Below are 14,296 nucleotides of genomic sequence, written 5' to 3'. Positions count from 1 at the left end.
CAGAGTACGCAAGGGAGCTGTACAAGCAATGCACATATTAATGGAGCTCCGTCACAGCACAGCAGCCCACACTGGACCCCAGGCTGAGGATCAACTCCAGTTCTTGTAAGGTAGGGAGACTGGGTGGCCCTTAATGTTTAACATTTTTTGGTGTGGTTGTGTATGTATGTCAGTTTTTATTTAGTTTTATTTGCTTTTTTTGCTTTCCAGAAATAAAACCAAACAGCGTCTGACTTTCTAACATCTGTATTCCAGATCACAAGACCAAGCAGCCTTTGCACCATCATGGCTGACATCAAGAATTTCCTGTATGCTTGGTGCGGGAAGAAGAAAGTGACTCCCAATTATGATATCCGCGCTGCCGGCAACAAGAATCGCCAGAAGTTTTTGTGTGAGGTAATGTGGAACTGATGCGTTGTCAGATAGAAGTGAAGGTCCACCATGCTTGATCCCTTCGCAGGGGTGTGTAGTTCTTGGAGGGAGCTTTGTATCACACTTAGACTGTAATCTGCATCTTCCCAGAAAGGAAAAACAGGAAGAGTTACACTGTGTAGAACTATATACAGATTGTAAAGAAAATAGATAAAACACACTCGCATTATTAGTACACGTAAGGGCCCATTCACATGCAAGTGTTGTGTTTTAACACACAGGATCAGTGCATTTATCCCATGCTATCCCACAGTGCACGGTACCACATGCTACAGCATTCACAATGCACCTTCCGGCAGGCGTGCTTTGCAGTGCAGTAACTTGCATCGCCATGTGGGGATCAAAAAGTAGCACATGCGTTACTCTTTATCAATTCAGTGCACATTGTTGCAATGCATGCCGGCCTGGAGTTGCGTTAGGGTGCCATTGAAAATGAACGGCAATGCAGCACACCTAGCATGCGGTACCTTGTGCTGTGGGGCAGTGTGTGCTAAACACACGGAGCCAGTGCATTTAGAGCAATGCAGTGAATGAGCCCTAAGATGTGCACTATGAAGTGGGCAGCACAGTCACCTGTGTGTGAAGGAGAATCTGCATCGTTCCTTGAAATCTTTAAAAGAGAACTAATGGGGTAAGTGTTTTTCTACATATTGTATACTTTTGGCAATATAGTATGTGTGTGTGTGTGTATTGCAAAAGGGGCCCAAACCAAGTACTGAGTACATATGCATGCTTGTACTTTTCAGAGGTCCGATATTGTTCTATGTACAATCCTTGTTTTATTGATTGCATGTAATAATCTACTTTTTTGAGGTTGTGGATTTGGGGTTCTTGGGGTTTTCATGAGCTGTAAGCCATAATCATCACAATTATGACAAATCACGGCTTGAACTATCTTGCTTTGCATGTAATGAGTCTATCTCATATATTAGTTTCACCTTTTAAGTTGCATTAGTGAAATAAATGAACTTTGCACGATATTCTAATTATTCGAGTTTCACCTGTATATATTGCAAGCAGTTCCGTTGTCATGCCTTTTCAGAGATTTGTATGGGGAAGTTATGCGTAGTTACAGGTATATCTGTAAAAATAAATCAAAGCAACTGGACTAGTATTTTTCTTTGAAGACTTTTCACTGGCCATCCGACCAGCTTTCTCAATTCAGAATGACTTGTACGAAAATTTATCTGGGACTAAGTACGAAAATTTATCTGGGACTAAATCTGGTGAATGTTGCTCCAATGTTGAGTGAATGTTGATTGGAGCAGTATTCATCATATTTATCAAGGCATGTGAATTGGGAAAGATAGTCAGATGACCAGCAAAAGCTCTTCAAGAAAAATACTAGTCCTGTTGCTTTGATTTCTTTTTCCAGATCTTCCATGACCTGGATGAATGAGAACCTTCACAGATGTAGTTAACTTGTGATCACACTTGGCATTACCTTTCCACGCTTGGCCTTTTCCTCTCTCTCGCAGGGCTTAGTTTTGCTCTATTTGTGTTTCATTGCTAACACAAGTTTCTTCCAATAGGTTCGTGTAGATGGCTACAATTACACGGGCATGGGAAATTCTACCAACAAAAAAGATGCCCAGAGTAACGCCGCCCGTGACTTTGTAAACTACCTGGTCCGACAGGGAGAAATCAGAAGTGATGAAGTGCCGTTATTGGGGGTAGGTAAACGCTAATAGATTTGTATATAATCTGATGTTCCTTCTGTTGCTTCTCACACTTGCATTGGATATTGGGCTGGTTCTCTGCGCCCCCTTGCTCCTCTGTAAAATTGGACAGAGGGAGGGGTAGGGCACAGTAAAATATTTTTGAAATGTCACTTTCTCAATGTTCTTTGTTGTCGAGCTCCAGTTTGCCTGTCCTTGTTTGCTGCTCTAGAGCCATGCAGGGAATTGTGCCATGGATCTCATGACACCCAGCACTTTTATGAAAGTGGATTTGTAGTAGCAATATAAATCATTCTTAATGTGTTCATTGCAGGCCAGCCAGGGGGACGATGCTACCGATGGATTTCAGCCTGTAAAATCAGAAGAAGTTGGTGGCCCTTCTGGAGGTCCGTTACCACCCCACTTGCAGCTGAAAAGTGAAGCTGCCGGTAAGTGTTAATAAAGGGGAAATAAAAACTTTGCTCTTATAGTTTACATGTGTTGATATGCTTAGACATTTATATATAGAACTTTAAGGTTTCTCTATCGTTGCTTGTAAGCATGTAATATAAGGTGCTTGCAGATAATTCTGGCGGTGCAGACATAAAAGTTAGCAGCTACCACTGGACTTTCTGGAAGTGATATCCACACAGAGCTACAGTATATAAACTACAGATTGGGGGAGGCAGGCTCTTCTGAATCATTCATTTTGTATGTGCCTCAATAAGAGCTGAACAGGGGCTTAAATTAATTTTTAAAGCAGTGAAGTAAACTGCCAAACTAATACATTTTAGTTCTGAAGTGCATGAAAGTCATACAGCTACAGAGGGTTTTGTAATAACTCTCCAAACAGATATGATCGAAAACCAATAGCGTGCATTAAATGTTTCATTATGGGCCGGTTCACACAACAAAGTCTGAGTTTCAGTACTTTCAGCCCCTGAAACACAAGCCGGCCGGCTCCCTGCTTTCAGGTGGGGGCTTGGCGTTTCCTTTTGAAGTTGGTCTAAAATTTTGCTCTCCTGGCCATGTAAAAAATATTCTAGCTCATGCATGCTCTTTGATCTCCAGAGCTTGTAGTTTGAGAACAGAATGGAGTGTCATTGTGACTTAAAGGAGAACTATGGGGTTAAGACTTTTCCCCATAGCTCTGCATGTGTTCGCTCACCTCCCGATCTACTGATCCGACCTGTGACAGTCTCGTTGTCACAGGTCGACTAGAACTATGAGTGAAAAGCACTCACCTCATAGTTCTCCTTTTAAAGGGTAATTCCACTTTCCTGGTGAATATGGGAATATGTTTCTTATCAAGAAGCACTTCTCATTGGTCAGCACGGTCAGGTGACTGCACTGACTAATGATGCTCACCATGAGCTGTGGGTAGGGAGAGAATGGGGCATATTGGATAGTTACATTTTCCCAAAGTGTAAAGATTGTATTGGCACATATATTCGTTTGTGAGGTTTTGTTGAGATCTCTCACTAGACTGGTGTAAATGTTTGTTATAACTGGAAAACAAATGCTGTATCTTACTCCTAAATGTTTTTTTTTCTTTTTAAGGTGCACAATTTGCTCACAATACAGGATATGGCCCTCAAACCGGTGGTGCGAACTGGGAGCGTGGAGCCAATCTGAAGGATTATTATTCCAAGAGAGACGAGCAGGAAGCTAAAGCAGTATGTTGTGTAGAAAGCACCATAGGATAGTTCCTGGCAGAATAGCTGAAATACTTGCCTGCTTCCCCAAGGCGTTCACCTCGCTGTAATGGTCCCCACAATGACATCACCGTCCTATGGCTCATGGGGGGGGCAGGGTTCTATTCTTGGCATGCCTATGCCCCTGCCAGCAAAGTCAGACCAGAACATTTTGACAAGATTCGCAGCAACTAGAAATTGATATTCATTTTTATGCAGCTTGTAAAGTCAACAGTGACGGGCATATTTAACTGAGCACATAAGAACAGAGGTTATTCTCATGAAAATGATCCAGATCTAGAGGGATAGGCAGCTTTTGGTTGCAGATATGGTATACACCAGGGATAGCCGAAGTTCAGTCCTCCAGCTTTGGCGAAACTGCAAATACCATGCGATGCATGATGGGATTGTAAGCCCTCATGGGCAGGGCCCTCCTTACCGTCTTGAATTGTATTGTGATTGTAATGTCTTCCTTATATTGTAAAGCGCTGCACAAACTGTTGCTGCTGTATAAATCCTGTATAATAATTTGTAGTTTCACCAAAGCTGGAGGGCCAAAGTTTTTCTACCCCTGGTATAGACTATAAACTTTTTTTTTATTTAGCAGCCTTAGTTTAAAGCTGGGTGAATTATCAGGCACGTTTTATGTACTAATTATTCTAGTTTGGCACTAAATTACAGTCTCTCCTTTTTTTATACAATCTTGTGTAAAGGCTTTTATTGTCCCCATTGTGTTTAGACTCTGGAGTCCGAAGAAGTGGATTTGAATGCTGGTCTTCATGGAAACTGGACCCTTGAGAATGCTAAAGCACGTCTCAATCAGTTCTTCCAGAAAGAAAAGACACAAGCAGATTACAAGTACTCGCAAGTGGGGCCTGACCACAACAGGTATGTTTTTTTTGTTTTTTGTTTTTTGTTTCAGTTGGTAGACCTGGGATGGTTGCTGTGCAGCCCTATTCAGCGCCGCACAGCCTTTGCAACAAATTTGCCCTCGCTTGGTCCTTTTACTGCACATATATACAGCAGCCCCATTCATTCCTATACTCTGCTAGATGTCTGTAGGCTGTCATTATAACAAAGAAGAATGTATGCGCAATAAGAAGAGGACCCAGCAAAGATATTTATTGTTAAGGCTGTGTGGTTCCAGACAGGACCTCGCAGTGAAGAATGCTGGTTGGGAGAGAATGTTAAGTAATTTACCAGGGAGGATTAATTAAAGGATAACTGTTCTAAAACCTCAGTTTTCCTTTAAGGTGATATCTAAATATCAAAGACCTATGGAGCCACTGGCCCTGTATGCAAATGAGCCTTATACGGTTATGTTTGTCTCATGATAATGTATTGGTTGTTGCATGCAGGTGGGTGGGTGCTGCAGGCTTTGTTGATAGGTGTCAGTAATTGGAATAGTTGGGGAGCCACAATATCCTCCATCATACCTTTTTCATAGTGTTTGTCTTTAAGGCACAGGCCTTGGGGTTTGTTCACACCATGTCTGGATCATGTCCAGAACAGTTTGTTCCCGGACCAAAAAAGCATCCCAATGTATCCCTATGGTATTACTGGGCTCTGTTCACACCAGAGCAGTCTGTTCCGGACCAGACGGAAAAAAATACTGCTCGTCTCATTTTCTCTGGTCTGGAACATATGCAAATGCATCTAAAATCCATGCAAATGCACTTGACCACCCCTGAAAGCCCATTTTAAGCTAAAAAAAAAACCCCGCACTGGAACGCTGTAAAAATGCACTGCGTTTGCAAATCTGGTCCAGACATGGTGTGAACCCAGCCTTAGTCTAGCCATGTGACGGTTGGCGTAGTAGTAGTTAATTCCTGAACACATTTTCTACTTAAGCCAGACAAATTAAGGGCCCAGTCTTGGAAGGCAGCCATCAAAAATGATATTTGGGGTTCTTCCTCGAGAACATGTAACAAAACATAGACAGCGCCTGTCCCTAGTGCATTACCGTTTATTTGCAAATTAATTAAAAACAGACAGCAGCTGGCTACTCGCATATGTATGGGAGACCTGAGCGTGTAAATGTCCACCATTGGACAAAATTGCTCTCGGCAGGGCTGTACAGAAGGAAGATAATGGCCCACCGCAGAGTAACCAGAGTTAAAGAGTTGCCCCCAAAACACAGCAAAAGCTGCGTGTTTTGGGTGCAATCCCCCCTTCCCTCTTCCTGAGGTAAAATAGAGATATTATATGTGCTCTAGAATTGTTTTTAAAAAAAAAATCTACTTTTTTTTCTTGAATGTAGAAGCCCTTTTTGTTATGGAGACATGACCATTTTCCTGTTAATAGTTTCTATCAGATTATCTTGGGAATGGACCAGCTAGATATCCTCACAGGGCTTGTGTGTTTCTCAGCCGGCCGGTGTAATGAAGAGTATTACCGGGAGTATTTTACTTACTCTTAGTAAAACTCATACGACACAATGTGTGTGCAGTGATCTTGCAAATAAATTTCAGGTTCTAATTTCTAACGTGGTGTTCAAACGACAAAATATTGTTGAAAATGATCAACATCTTGTGTTATAAAATGACAACACAATCTTTAAAAGGAACCACAGGAATGGTTAATGTGTTTTTCACTTTCAAGTGCAATTTGGGTTTTAAAAAATAGATATACAAAATGTTTTTGTGTTATTGACCGGAAATAAGGGTGACATCAGGAATCTGCATTTTTTTTCCCCTTCAAACATGGGTTGACACTTAGGCTGGACTAAGTAAATCCCATGTGAAGTTAACTACTGATTGCTGATTCCTGGTGTCACTCTCTTTAGGTGAACAAAAGGTCGGCTGAGAAACACACAGGCACCGCAGACTGCTAGGGGAGAGACTTGCAGGTCAGTGCCACCTTGGGTGATGTACTTGTTCTGTGGAAGGGCAGGCAATTGCCACTAACCCAGCGTGTGTGAGTGGTGTGAAGAATCTTTTAACATGTGACTGCCCAATTAATTTTGTTGTGAAGGAGATGTCTGTCTTTTTGTTTTTTTTAAATGTATTTGGCCGGACTACTTTTAATCCCCATAACCTTGATATTTCCTTGATATTATTTAATATGTGTCTGTAAATGTATTTGAAAACTGTTGAGATTTCCGAATGGATATGGTAGCATGCACTTGTTTTGTGTATCTTGCTTGGTAAACGTCTTCCAAAAACTGGCATTGGTTTTTCCCCTAATGCCAGGAGTCTTAAATCAGCCACTGGATGACCCTGTTGCCAGACCATTTATTTCAATGAAAAACTTTCCATAGGATATGTACATTTAACTAATTTTATGTATGTTACCTGTGTAGACATTCGAAAGCCCTGAAACTTCTGTCTGTCTGTCTTGGTTGTGATGTCAGCAGCCCTAGCAGGCTTAGAGCTGTCACTCAACTGACTATATGGTATTCCCCATTCCTTTTCAACAACTACAAAAAAAGGTTATGGTAGGCCTTCAGCTGGGCCAGCACAGAGAATAATTACTACCAGAAAAGGAAAGCGCCATGAGGTACATTAAGGGACAGAACTTTGCTAGGTTTTTCTAGCAAGTTCAAAAATACATTGAGCATTTAAAAAAAAAAAATATTGGAAAAATATAAACTGCAAGTCAACATTTTAAAATACTGGATTTGTCAGTTTTTCTTTTTGGTTAATAAAAGGCTCCTTGAACCATCAATGCTTCCACATCAGGTGTTGTGTTTCTGCTTCCTTCAATTTTCACAATGAATGTAACCGAAAAGGAAAATCCAGCTGTAAAAGAGATTCCTCACCATAGCTCCAATAGATCTCTCTGCCAGAGCTATAATGGGTCAGTGAGTGGATCATACCACCAGCATCAACCTAAAATTGTCAGCTTTTGGTAGATTGTCCCTTTTTTTAAAGAGGTTCTCTAGAGTTGATTTTGTAGTTGCATACACCCGACCCCTTTCTGTCCCACAACCACCACTGAACCAAAGAAACTCCTGCAAGTGACCTGGATAACTAGTTAGATTCAAATATCCCATTGTCATCTGCTATCTTTGCGTTTGAATTAATTGTAATGTGTGAAAATATCCAGATGTTTGATGCCTATGATTTTGGTAGGTCTAGACATGACTATACCCTGCCCCAACCCCTCCTTTAACTTTAAAAGCTGCCATCATTTTGGAGCAAGATAACGGTACAATGATATTCCAGTGTCCTTAAATATTGGTCTATCATAGAGAACCTCTTTAAGGGAATGAATACAATGTGTGTTATATGCAGAATTGTGAAACTTGTCTGTCTTCACAGGAGCTTTATAGCAGAAATGACCCTGTATGTTAAACAACTTGGACGGAGTAAGTTCTTTTTTATCTCTTTTCTTTGATAGTGTTTTGCTGGTGGACCTTTTTTTAAAAAAAAAAAACACCAAAAAAACCCATTGTTTTAGCAGTAGTACACTAATGATATACTTTTCTTGTCTAACAGAAATGCATTACAGTGTAGTGAAAACTGCCATGTAGTGTCATCAGAAACTAAGGATTGTTTAGTGCAGTCTTCCCCAACCTTTTCAGCATGGAGGAACTCTATGAAACAGTTTTCAGGTCCCAGGGAACCTTGCTAAAAATGATTATATCAACAGTTCAGCGTATGCTTTGTGAGAACAGTAAGTTGTAGATATCATGATAATAGAACAGAGTGCAGTGTGGTTGTTGGGAAAAGTGTCACCTTGCCTTGGTGGTCACTGTTAAAGTGCTCCTTTAAGTTGGAGGTCAGTGGAAAAGTGCCCCTTGCACTAGTAGTCAGTGTAATGTGCAATTGCTGGTCAGTGGAAGAGGTGGCCTTTTTGGTCATTGGGAGCAGGACCCCCTTACACCAGCAGCAAGTGAGAAGCCCCCCTTTTACTGCCAGTCAGTGGAAATAATTCCTCTTGAACAATGACTAAAAGGTCACTGGTCTTAGTCGTGACTTATCCAAGTGATGAGGAAAGAGGCTCTCCTGCTCCCATGTGCTGGTCTTGCCAAGTGACTTTGGTGCAGGTGCAGTCAGTTGGCAGGTCAGAGGTTCAAAGGGGTTTCTTGTGCAGTGGCATATTGGAGGAACCCTAGGGTTCCACAAAACCCTGAATGAGGGCTCTCTGTTTTTTTTGTTTTTTTTCTACTGTCTTTTATATACATACTTTTCTTCTACATAGCCATTTTGTTCCAGTTGTGTTTTTTTATGGTCTTTAATAGCAGTCTTGTTGCCTTACAGGAATTACTGCCCGTGAACATGGCTCTAACAAGAAACTGGCTGCACAGTCCTGTGCCCTATCTCTTGTGCGCCAGCTGTATCATTTAAGTGTCATCGAGCCTTACTCTGGACAAACCAAGAAGAAAGAAGGAGAGTCTGTAAGTTTCACCTAATCAATGCTTAGTTGTAGTATGGGAGCAGAAACTTGAGAGAGAGTGCACAAGCTATTTACACGGAGAAAAGGCATTACCGTATGTTTAGGCAGATGCTAATAAAACTTTGCATAGTGACTAGAGACAACTTAGAACATACAGGCTCCTTTTCATCAGATTTTTAGTCTGCCACAAATGATAATATTGAACAACTGTTGTATCGACTCAAGTTCACATTAGTGAGAATTGTGTTTAGATATACATAGTTCTTGGTCTTCTTGTGTGACTTTTTCATATCTGTTTCTTCTGTACAGATTGAGCCATATGAAGTGAACCTTTCTCCTGATGTTCAAAAACAACTTCAAAGTGTTGTGCAGGAACTGAACATTGAATTGCCGTACCCTGTGAGTAATGCTTTTCTCTTGCCATAACATTCAGCACTTGTAACTCAAAAAGAGCCAACAGAACATTATTACAGGCTATGGCACTGCCCTCTTACTCTGTTGGTTTTTTACTGCCCTAACTCACCCAACAGAACATTGTAATATAGTGGCGTCAGTATTGGGAAGCGTTGAAGGGAACCATTAGAACAGAGGTCTTCAGTCTTCTTAGGCATGTGAGCCATATCCAGATAAAAGGCAGAGGGATGCCTCCATGAGGAAAACTGTAAGTGTAGACTTGGGGGAGCTGCCAATTCAGTGTTCCTATACCTATGTTGTAGCTTACTGTGCTTCTAGCCCCCAGTCCCAGTCTTTTACACCCTTGTTGCAAATCCAGCGAGGTAATGCAGCAGGGATGTTTGTCAAAATCTCCTGTGTGTGTATGCTGTATCTTCTAGATTGTAAGCCCTCACGGGCAGGGCCCTCCTTACCATCTTGTCTTAAATTGTATTGTGACTGTAATGTCTTCCTTATATTGTAAAGCGCTGTGCAAACTATTGGCGCTATATAAATCCTGTATAATAATGCTGCAGTGCACTCTCCGTTCAGTTCTATGACCAGTTGGTACTCCGCCAGAGTGCTAAGTGTGAACCCTTCATAGTGTTGAACACGGCGTACTGTGAATGTGTGGGCCCAGCTAAGATGTTTTAGACAAGCAGCTCTGTGGCTGTGTAGGTGATCTCTCTTGTTGAGATGGTGAGTAGAAGACAGGCTGGGAAGGGGGGGCGGAGCGACTGTGGACATGGCAAGCGATAAGATAGATGTAACAGTTGCATTTTAAAGTGACAAACTGAAGAGTTAAATCTTAAAAATGCATTCAAGTACCTTTTAACCATCAACAAAAATTTATCTTATTGGTATATCACTTGGCTGTAGATCCTCAAATCATCTCTCAATTGGTGCTGACACTGTCCTTCCTTCTGGAGGGTGGCTACTTTTGTTCCTCATGGTCCCTGTGTGTGTTGTAAAGTAGCCACGGCTCCAAGCTCACTCCTGTGATGGAGTACAATCTCAATACAAATTAGTAAACTAAACATGAGACTGTAGTCCATCACGGGAGTGAACTTGGAGTGGTGACTGCTTTACAACACACACAGGGACCATGGAGAACAAAAGTACCCACCCTCCAGAAGGAAGGACAGTGTCAGCACCAATTCAGAAATGAATTGAGGCTCTACAGTCGAGTGATATACCAATAAGTTAAATTTTTGTTGCTTGTTAAGGTACTTGACTGCATTTTTAAGATCTAACTGAGTTTAGTGTCGCGTTAAGACTGCAGGCCCCTTAATTGTCGTCCCATTTCTGGCTTTGCTGCCTAGAAAGTATGCAGATGGTGAGAAATGAAACGTCTGAGCTCTGGTCCATCATTCTTGTGCAGAGAAGCCAGGTTTGGAATAACAGCCCTGAATTTTACACGTTCATGTCAGTAGAGGCTACCCCTGTGTTTTTTATAATTTGGGGGTCTCATATTAAATGTTAATGGAATAACGTAAAGCGGGTAGCCTATGCTTAATGTATGTGGCCAGGAATTAATGCTTCACACGTCTAAGAATCTGCTAAGATCTGTCTAATGCAGCTAGCTCGGGATATCTGGCATCTGTAGAGGTTAAATGGTTCTGAATTAGCTGTCGTTTTCAGTTCCATAGTGCAGCTGTCAAGTTGATCACATCCAACCATTATTGCTTAGTTGGGGGATGTGGTTGAGTGGTCAAAGTGTAGCCCATTTATGATTTCACATAGATGAAGTATTTGACACTACTTTAACATGTGCATCCAGTGTAGAGTAGTGAGTTCTTATCTCACTACTCCTACAATATCTAATATTTCCCTGCTTCTGTAGGATTTTGTTACTAGTGAATGTAATGTGAATAGATTTTCATCTTTGTTGTAAAATGTAATGCCTGTTTATAAGCAATTGCTCTTTTACTAAGCTCTCTTACAAAATGCTATGTTCATTTACAGCCTGAAGATCCCAGCCAGCCCGCATCACTTAATCTGGGAAAACTGGTACATTTTGAGCCCTCACAGCGGAGCCTTGGTGGAGTGGTACCCTGGTCTCCTCCACAGGAGAACTGGAACCCCTGGACCAGCAGTAACATTGATGAGGGTCCTCTGGCTTTTGTGAGTATTTACAGGTTTTTGTGTGTTTTAAACATTTTAAGTTAATTTGTATGTTTCCTTATACAGATATACTTGACTTTTTTTTAGCATTTGGAGGAGTCAAACATAAGAGATGTGGCATCATTTTGAATTGGCTGTTAAGTAACCACTTTTGAATATCCTATTATATAGGCAACACAGGAGCAAATCAGCGGAGATTTGAAGAGTGAGCTTTTGTACCAGCTTGAACATGATAAAGACTTGCAGCAGGTGGGTGCTCAGACTTCCTTGGCAGTGCTGTCACCATAATCAGTCTAATTGTGTATGAAGACTTGTGGTTGGGGGGGCAGCCATTGTAAAGTAGTCAGCTGAGTGGGTTTTGTTATTTAGTTAGAGATTTTGGTTGGATATATCCAGCTTCTTCCATTTAATCCACATTTTACTGACCCAGGATACAATATAATAAGAAAGAAGCATCTTAAGGCAAGGCGTCATGGTAATAGCTGTTTGGTCAATGCTAACATTGGTGGTGGAGGGATCGGGACAGCTGCAAAAACTAGGCTTTGTAGTGATAGGGCCACAAAGAAGGTCTGCCATAAGTAGTATCAAGTCCTGAAAACTGGATGCACATAGAGGGAAAGGGAGCAACAGATAAGAGAAGGAAGAAAAGACAGAGGAAAGAAATGAAAGAGGAGAGAAGAGACAGGCCGTGTGTGGGGAGAAAGACAGGGTAGCCAATGTTTTCAGTTACAACATAAGGGGATGATGGGAGTCAGAAGGTAAGTTATTTCTCGATCCAAGGGAACCATATTGTTTCAAATTTTATTTAATATGTTATCAAGTTGCGCCATATGCTTCTCATGTGACATTACCCAATTGACATGACGTTTGACACTGGAGATGCTCAGAGTATTGGACAGCCAGATTTAGCAATCTCCCTTTTCTCTGCAGTCAAAATGTGGAGAGAAAGTTTAAATGCAACAGAGGGAAGGCCTTCTGGTTTACAGTTGAGAATGGCAAAGTGTATGTGTATAAATATATGATATTTGTGTTTTGATACTTGGAAAAAAATAAAATTGCCTGTCCTATGCCTTTGTACTTCACAGATGTTAAGTGAACGAGAATCTCTGCCTGTCAAGAAGTTTCAGAATGATATCTTGAATGCAATTCACCATAACTCGGTGGTAATCATCCGAGGAGCTACTGGTTGTGGTAAAACTACCCAGGTGCCACAGTACATTCTAGATGAGTTTATCCATAATGGCCAAGCTGCGCAGTGCAATATTGTGGTGACTCAGGTAAAGATTAAGTCTATATATTAAATCCTAATGTAAAGCTAAATCCTTCTTCTTCTTCCCCCTTTCTTCTTCTTCTTCTTCCTCCTTTTCTTCTTCTTCTTCCTCCTTTTCTTTCTTCCTCTTACCCCTGAATTTGGAGGTGTTAGAACAACCTCTTTCAAGTTCTTATTGCTATCTGGTGGGAGATTCAACCTCGCTGTTGGTCCTGGTGCTCGTTGTCTCTTGGACATAAAGTGATGGGCAGTTCACCATTTTTGAATTGTCACTGGAATAGAAGGTGAGGGTAGTCTTCCAATTGAGAAACCTGTTCTGGGGACAACTGTCTAATGTGGAATATTATTTCACTTAAGGGAGGTTTCCTCTTATTTCTTGGTGTGCCTTTGAAGTTGAAAGTGAAGGGAAATCTCCCAGACTCAACACCGCAAAAAACAAGCTTGATATGATTTTTAACCATTCTCTACACTATTCAAAACCAAAGAGAGATTTTGGCATTTATGTACATTTTAAGCTTTTGAGGTTTTTACCTTTTGTTATGTTATTTGCAGCCTCGTAGGATCAGCGCTGTGTCCGTGGCTGAGAGGGTTGCCTTTGAGAGGGGAGAAGAGGTTGGCAAAAGCTGTGGTTACAGTGTTCGGTTTGAGTCTGTGCTGCCTCGTCCTCATGCCAGTGTGATGTTCTGCACTGTGGGTAAGCATCTGATAGGGTTAATAAAATTTTCTGATTGGGATAATTATTAAGTGCCCATTCACACCACATCCAGATTACCTCCAGACCAGACTGTTTCCGGACCCAAATTGCATCCTAATGTATCCCTATGCTATTTCTGGCCTCTGTTCCCACCAGCGCAGTCCGTTCCAGGTCTCATTTTGTCTGGTCGTGTGTGTGTACACACACACACACACACACACACACACTAAGTGGCCAGATTATTATGACCATCCCATCAGTACTTCGTTGGGCCGCCTTGTTGAAAGGTGATGCGAGGAATCTGACACTGCACTGTTGCCCTTCTGTTGTCTTGTACCAGTCTTGCCACTCTCCGTTCTGCCCTAACATTGACTAGTCGCTGACGGCCACAATTCGCACATTCAGACCCAGATTTTCAGCTGACAGTCCAGTCTTTAAACACTTTAACAACAGCTGCTCTTGAACATTTAACTAATTCTGCTGTTTTGCTGATACTCGCTCCATGGCTCCGAGCGCCAACAATCATCCCACGTTCAAAGGCTGTTAAATCGCATTGTTTACCCGTATCTTCAGAAAAATATCACTTCTACTGTCGTGGTAAACAACCTGCTTCCCTATTTATAATGGTCTGGCCCTCTAGCAACTTCAGCGC

At 41.6% G+C, this 14,296-nt stretch overlaps 1 protein-coding gene across 1 annotated transcript in view; it reads left to right on the top strand.

The window, feature by feature from the left end:
- Window positions 1-257: 257 nt before the first annotated feature.
- Window positions 258-14,296, top strand: part of DHX9 (DExH-box helicase 9) — a 31,138-nt gene continuing 17,099 nt past the window's right edge. The window contains exons 1-12 of the mRNA XM_018575143.1: window positions 258-396; window positions 1,965-2,105; window positions 2,425-2,539; window positions 3,651-3,766; window positions 4,524-4,672; window positions 8,047-8,093; window positions 8,989-9,125; window positions 9,434-9,523; window positions 11,522-11,680; window positions 11,852-11,929; window positions 12,766-12,957; window positions 13,503-13,644. Of these exons, the coding sequence (XP_018430645.1) occupies window positions 286-396; window positions 1,965-2,105; window positions 2,425-2,539; window positions 3,651-3,766; window positions 4,524-4,672; window positions 8,047-8,093; window positions 8,989-9,125; window positions 9,434-9,523; window positions 11,522-11,680; window positions 11,852-11,929; window positions 12,766-12,957; window positions 13,503-13,644 (1,477 nt within the window). The 5' untranslated portion in view covers window positions 258-285. The remainder of the gene's footprint in view (window positions 397-1,964; window positions 2,106-2,424; window positions 2,540-3,650; window positions 3,767-4,523; window positions 4,673-8,046; window positions 8,094-8,988; window positions 9,126-9,433; window positions 9,524-11,521; window positions 11,681-11,851; window positions 11,930-12,765; window positions 12,958-13,502; window positions 13,645-14,296) is intronic.

The sequence above is a fragment of the Nanorana parkeri genome, unplaced genomic scaffold (assembly GCF_000935625.1).
Source record: "Nanorana parkeri isolate BGI_ZX_2015 unplaced genomic scaffold, ASM93562v1 scaffold52, whole genome shotgun sequence".
Lineage (NCBI taxonomy): Eukaryota > Metazoa > Chordata > Amphibia > Anura > Dicroglossidae > Nanorana > Nanorana parkeri.
Note: the sequence above shows the minus strand (reverse complement) of the source record. Positions and strands in the feature narration are given on the sequence as shown.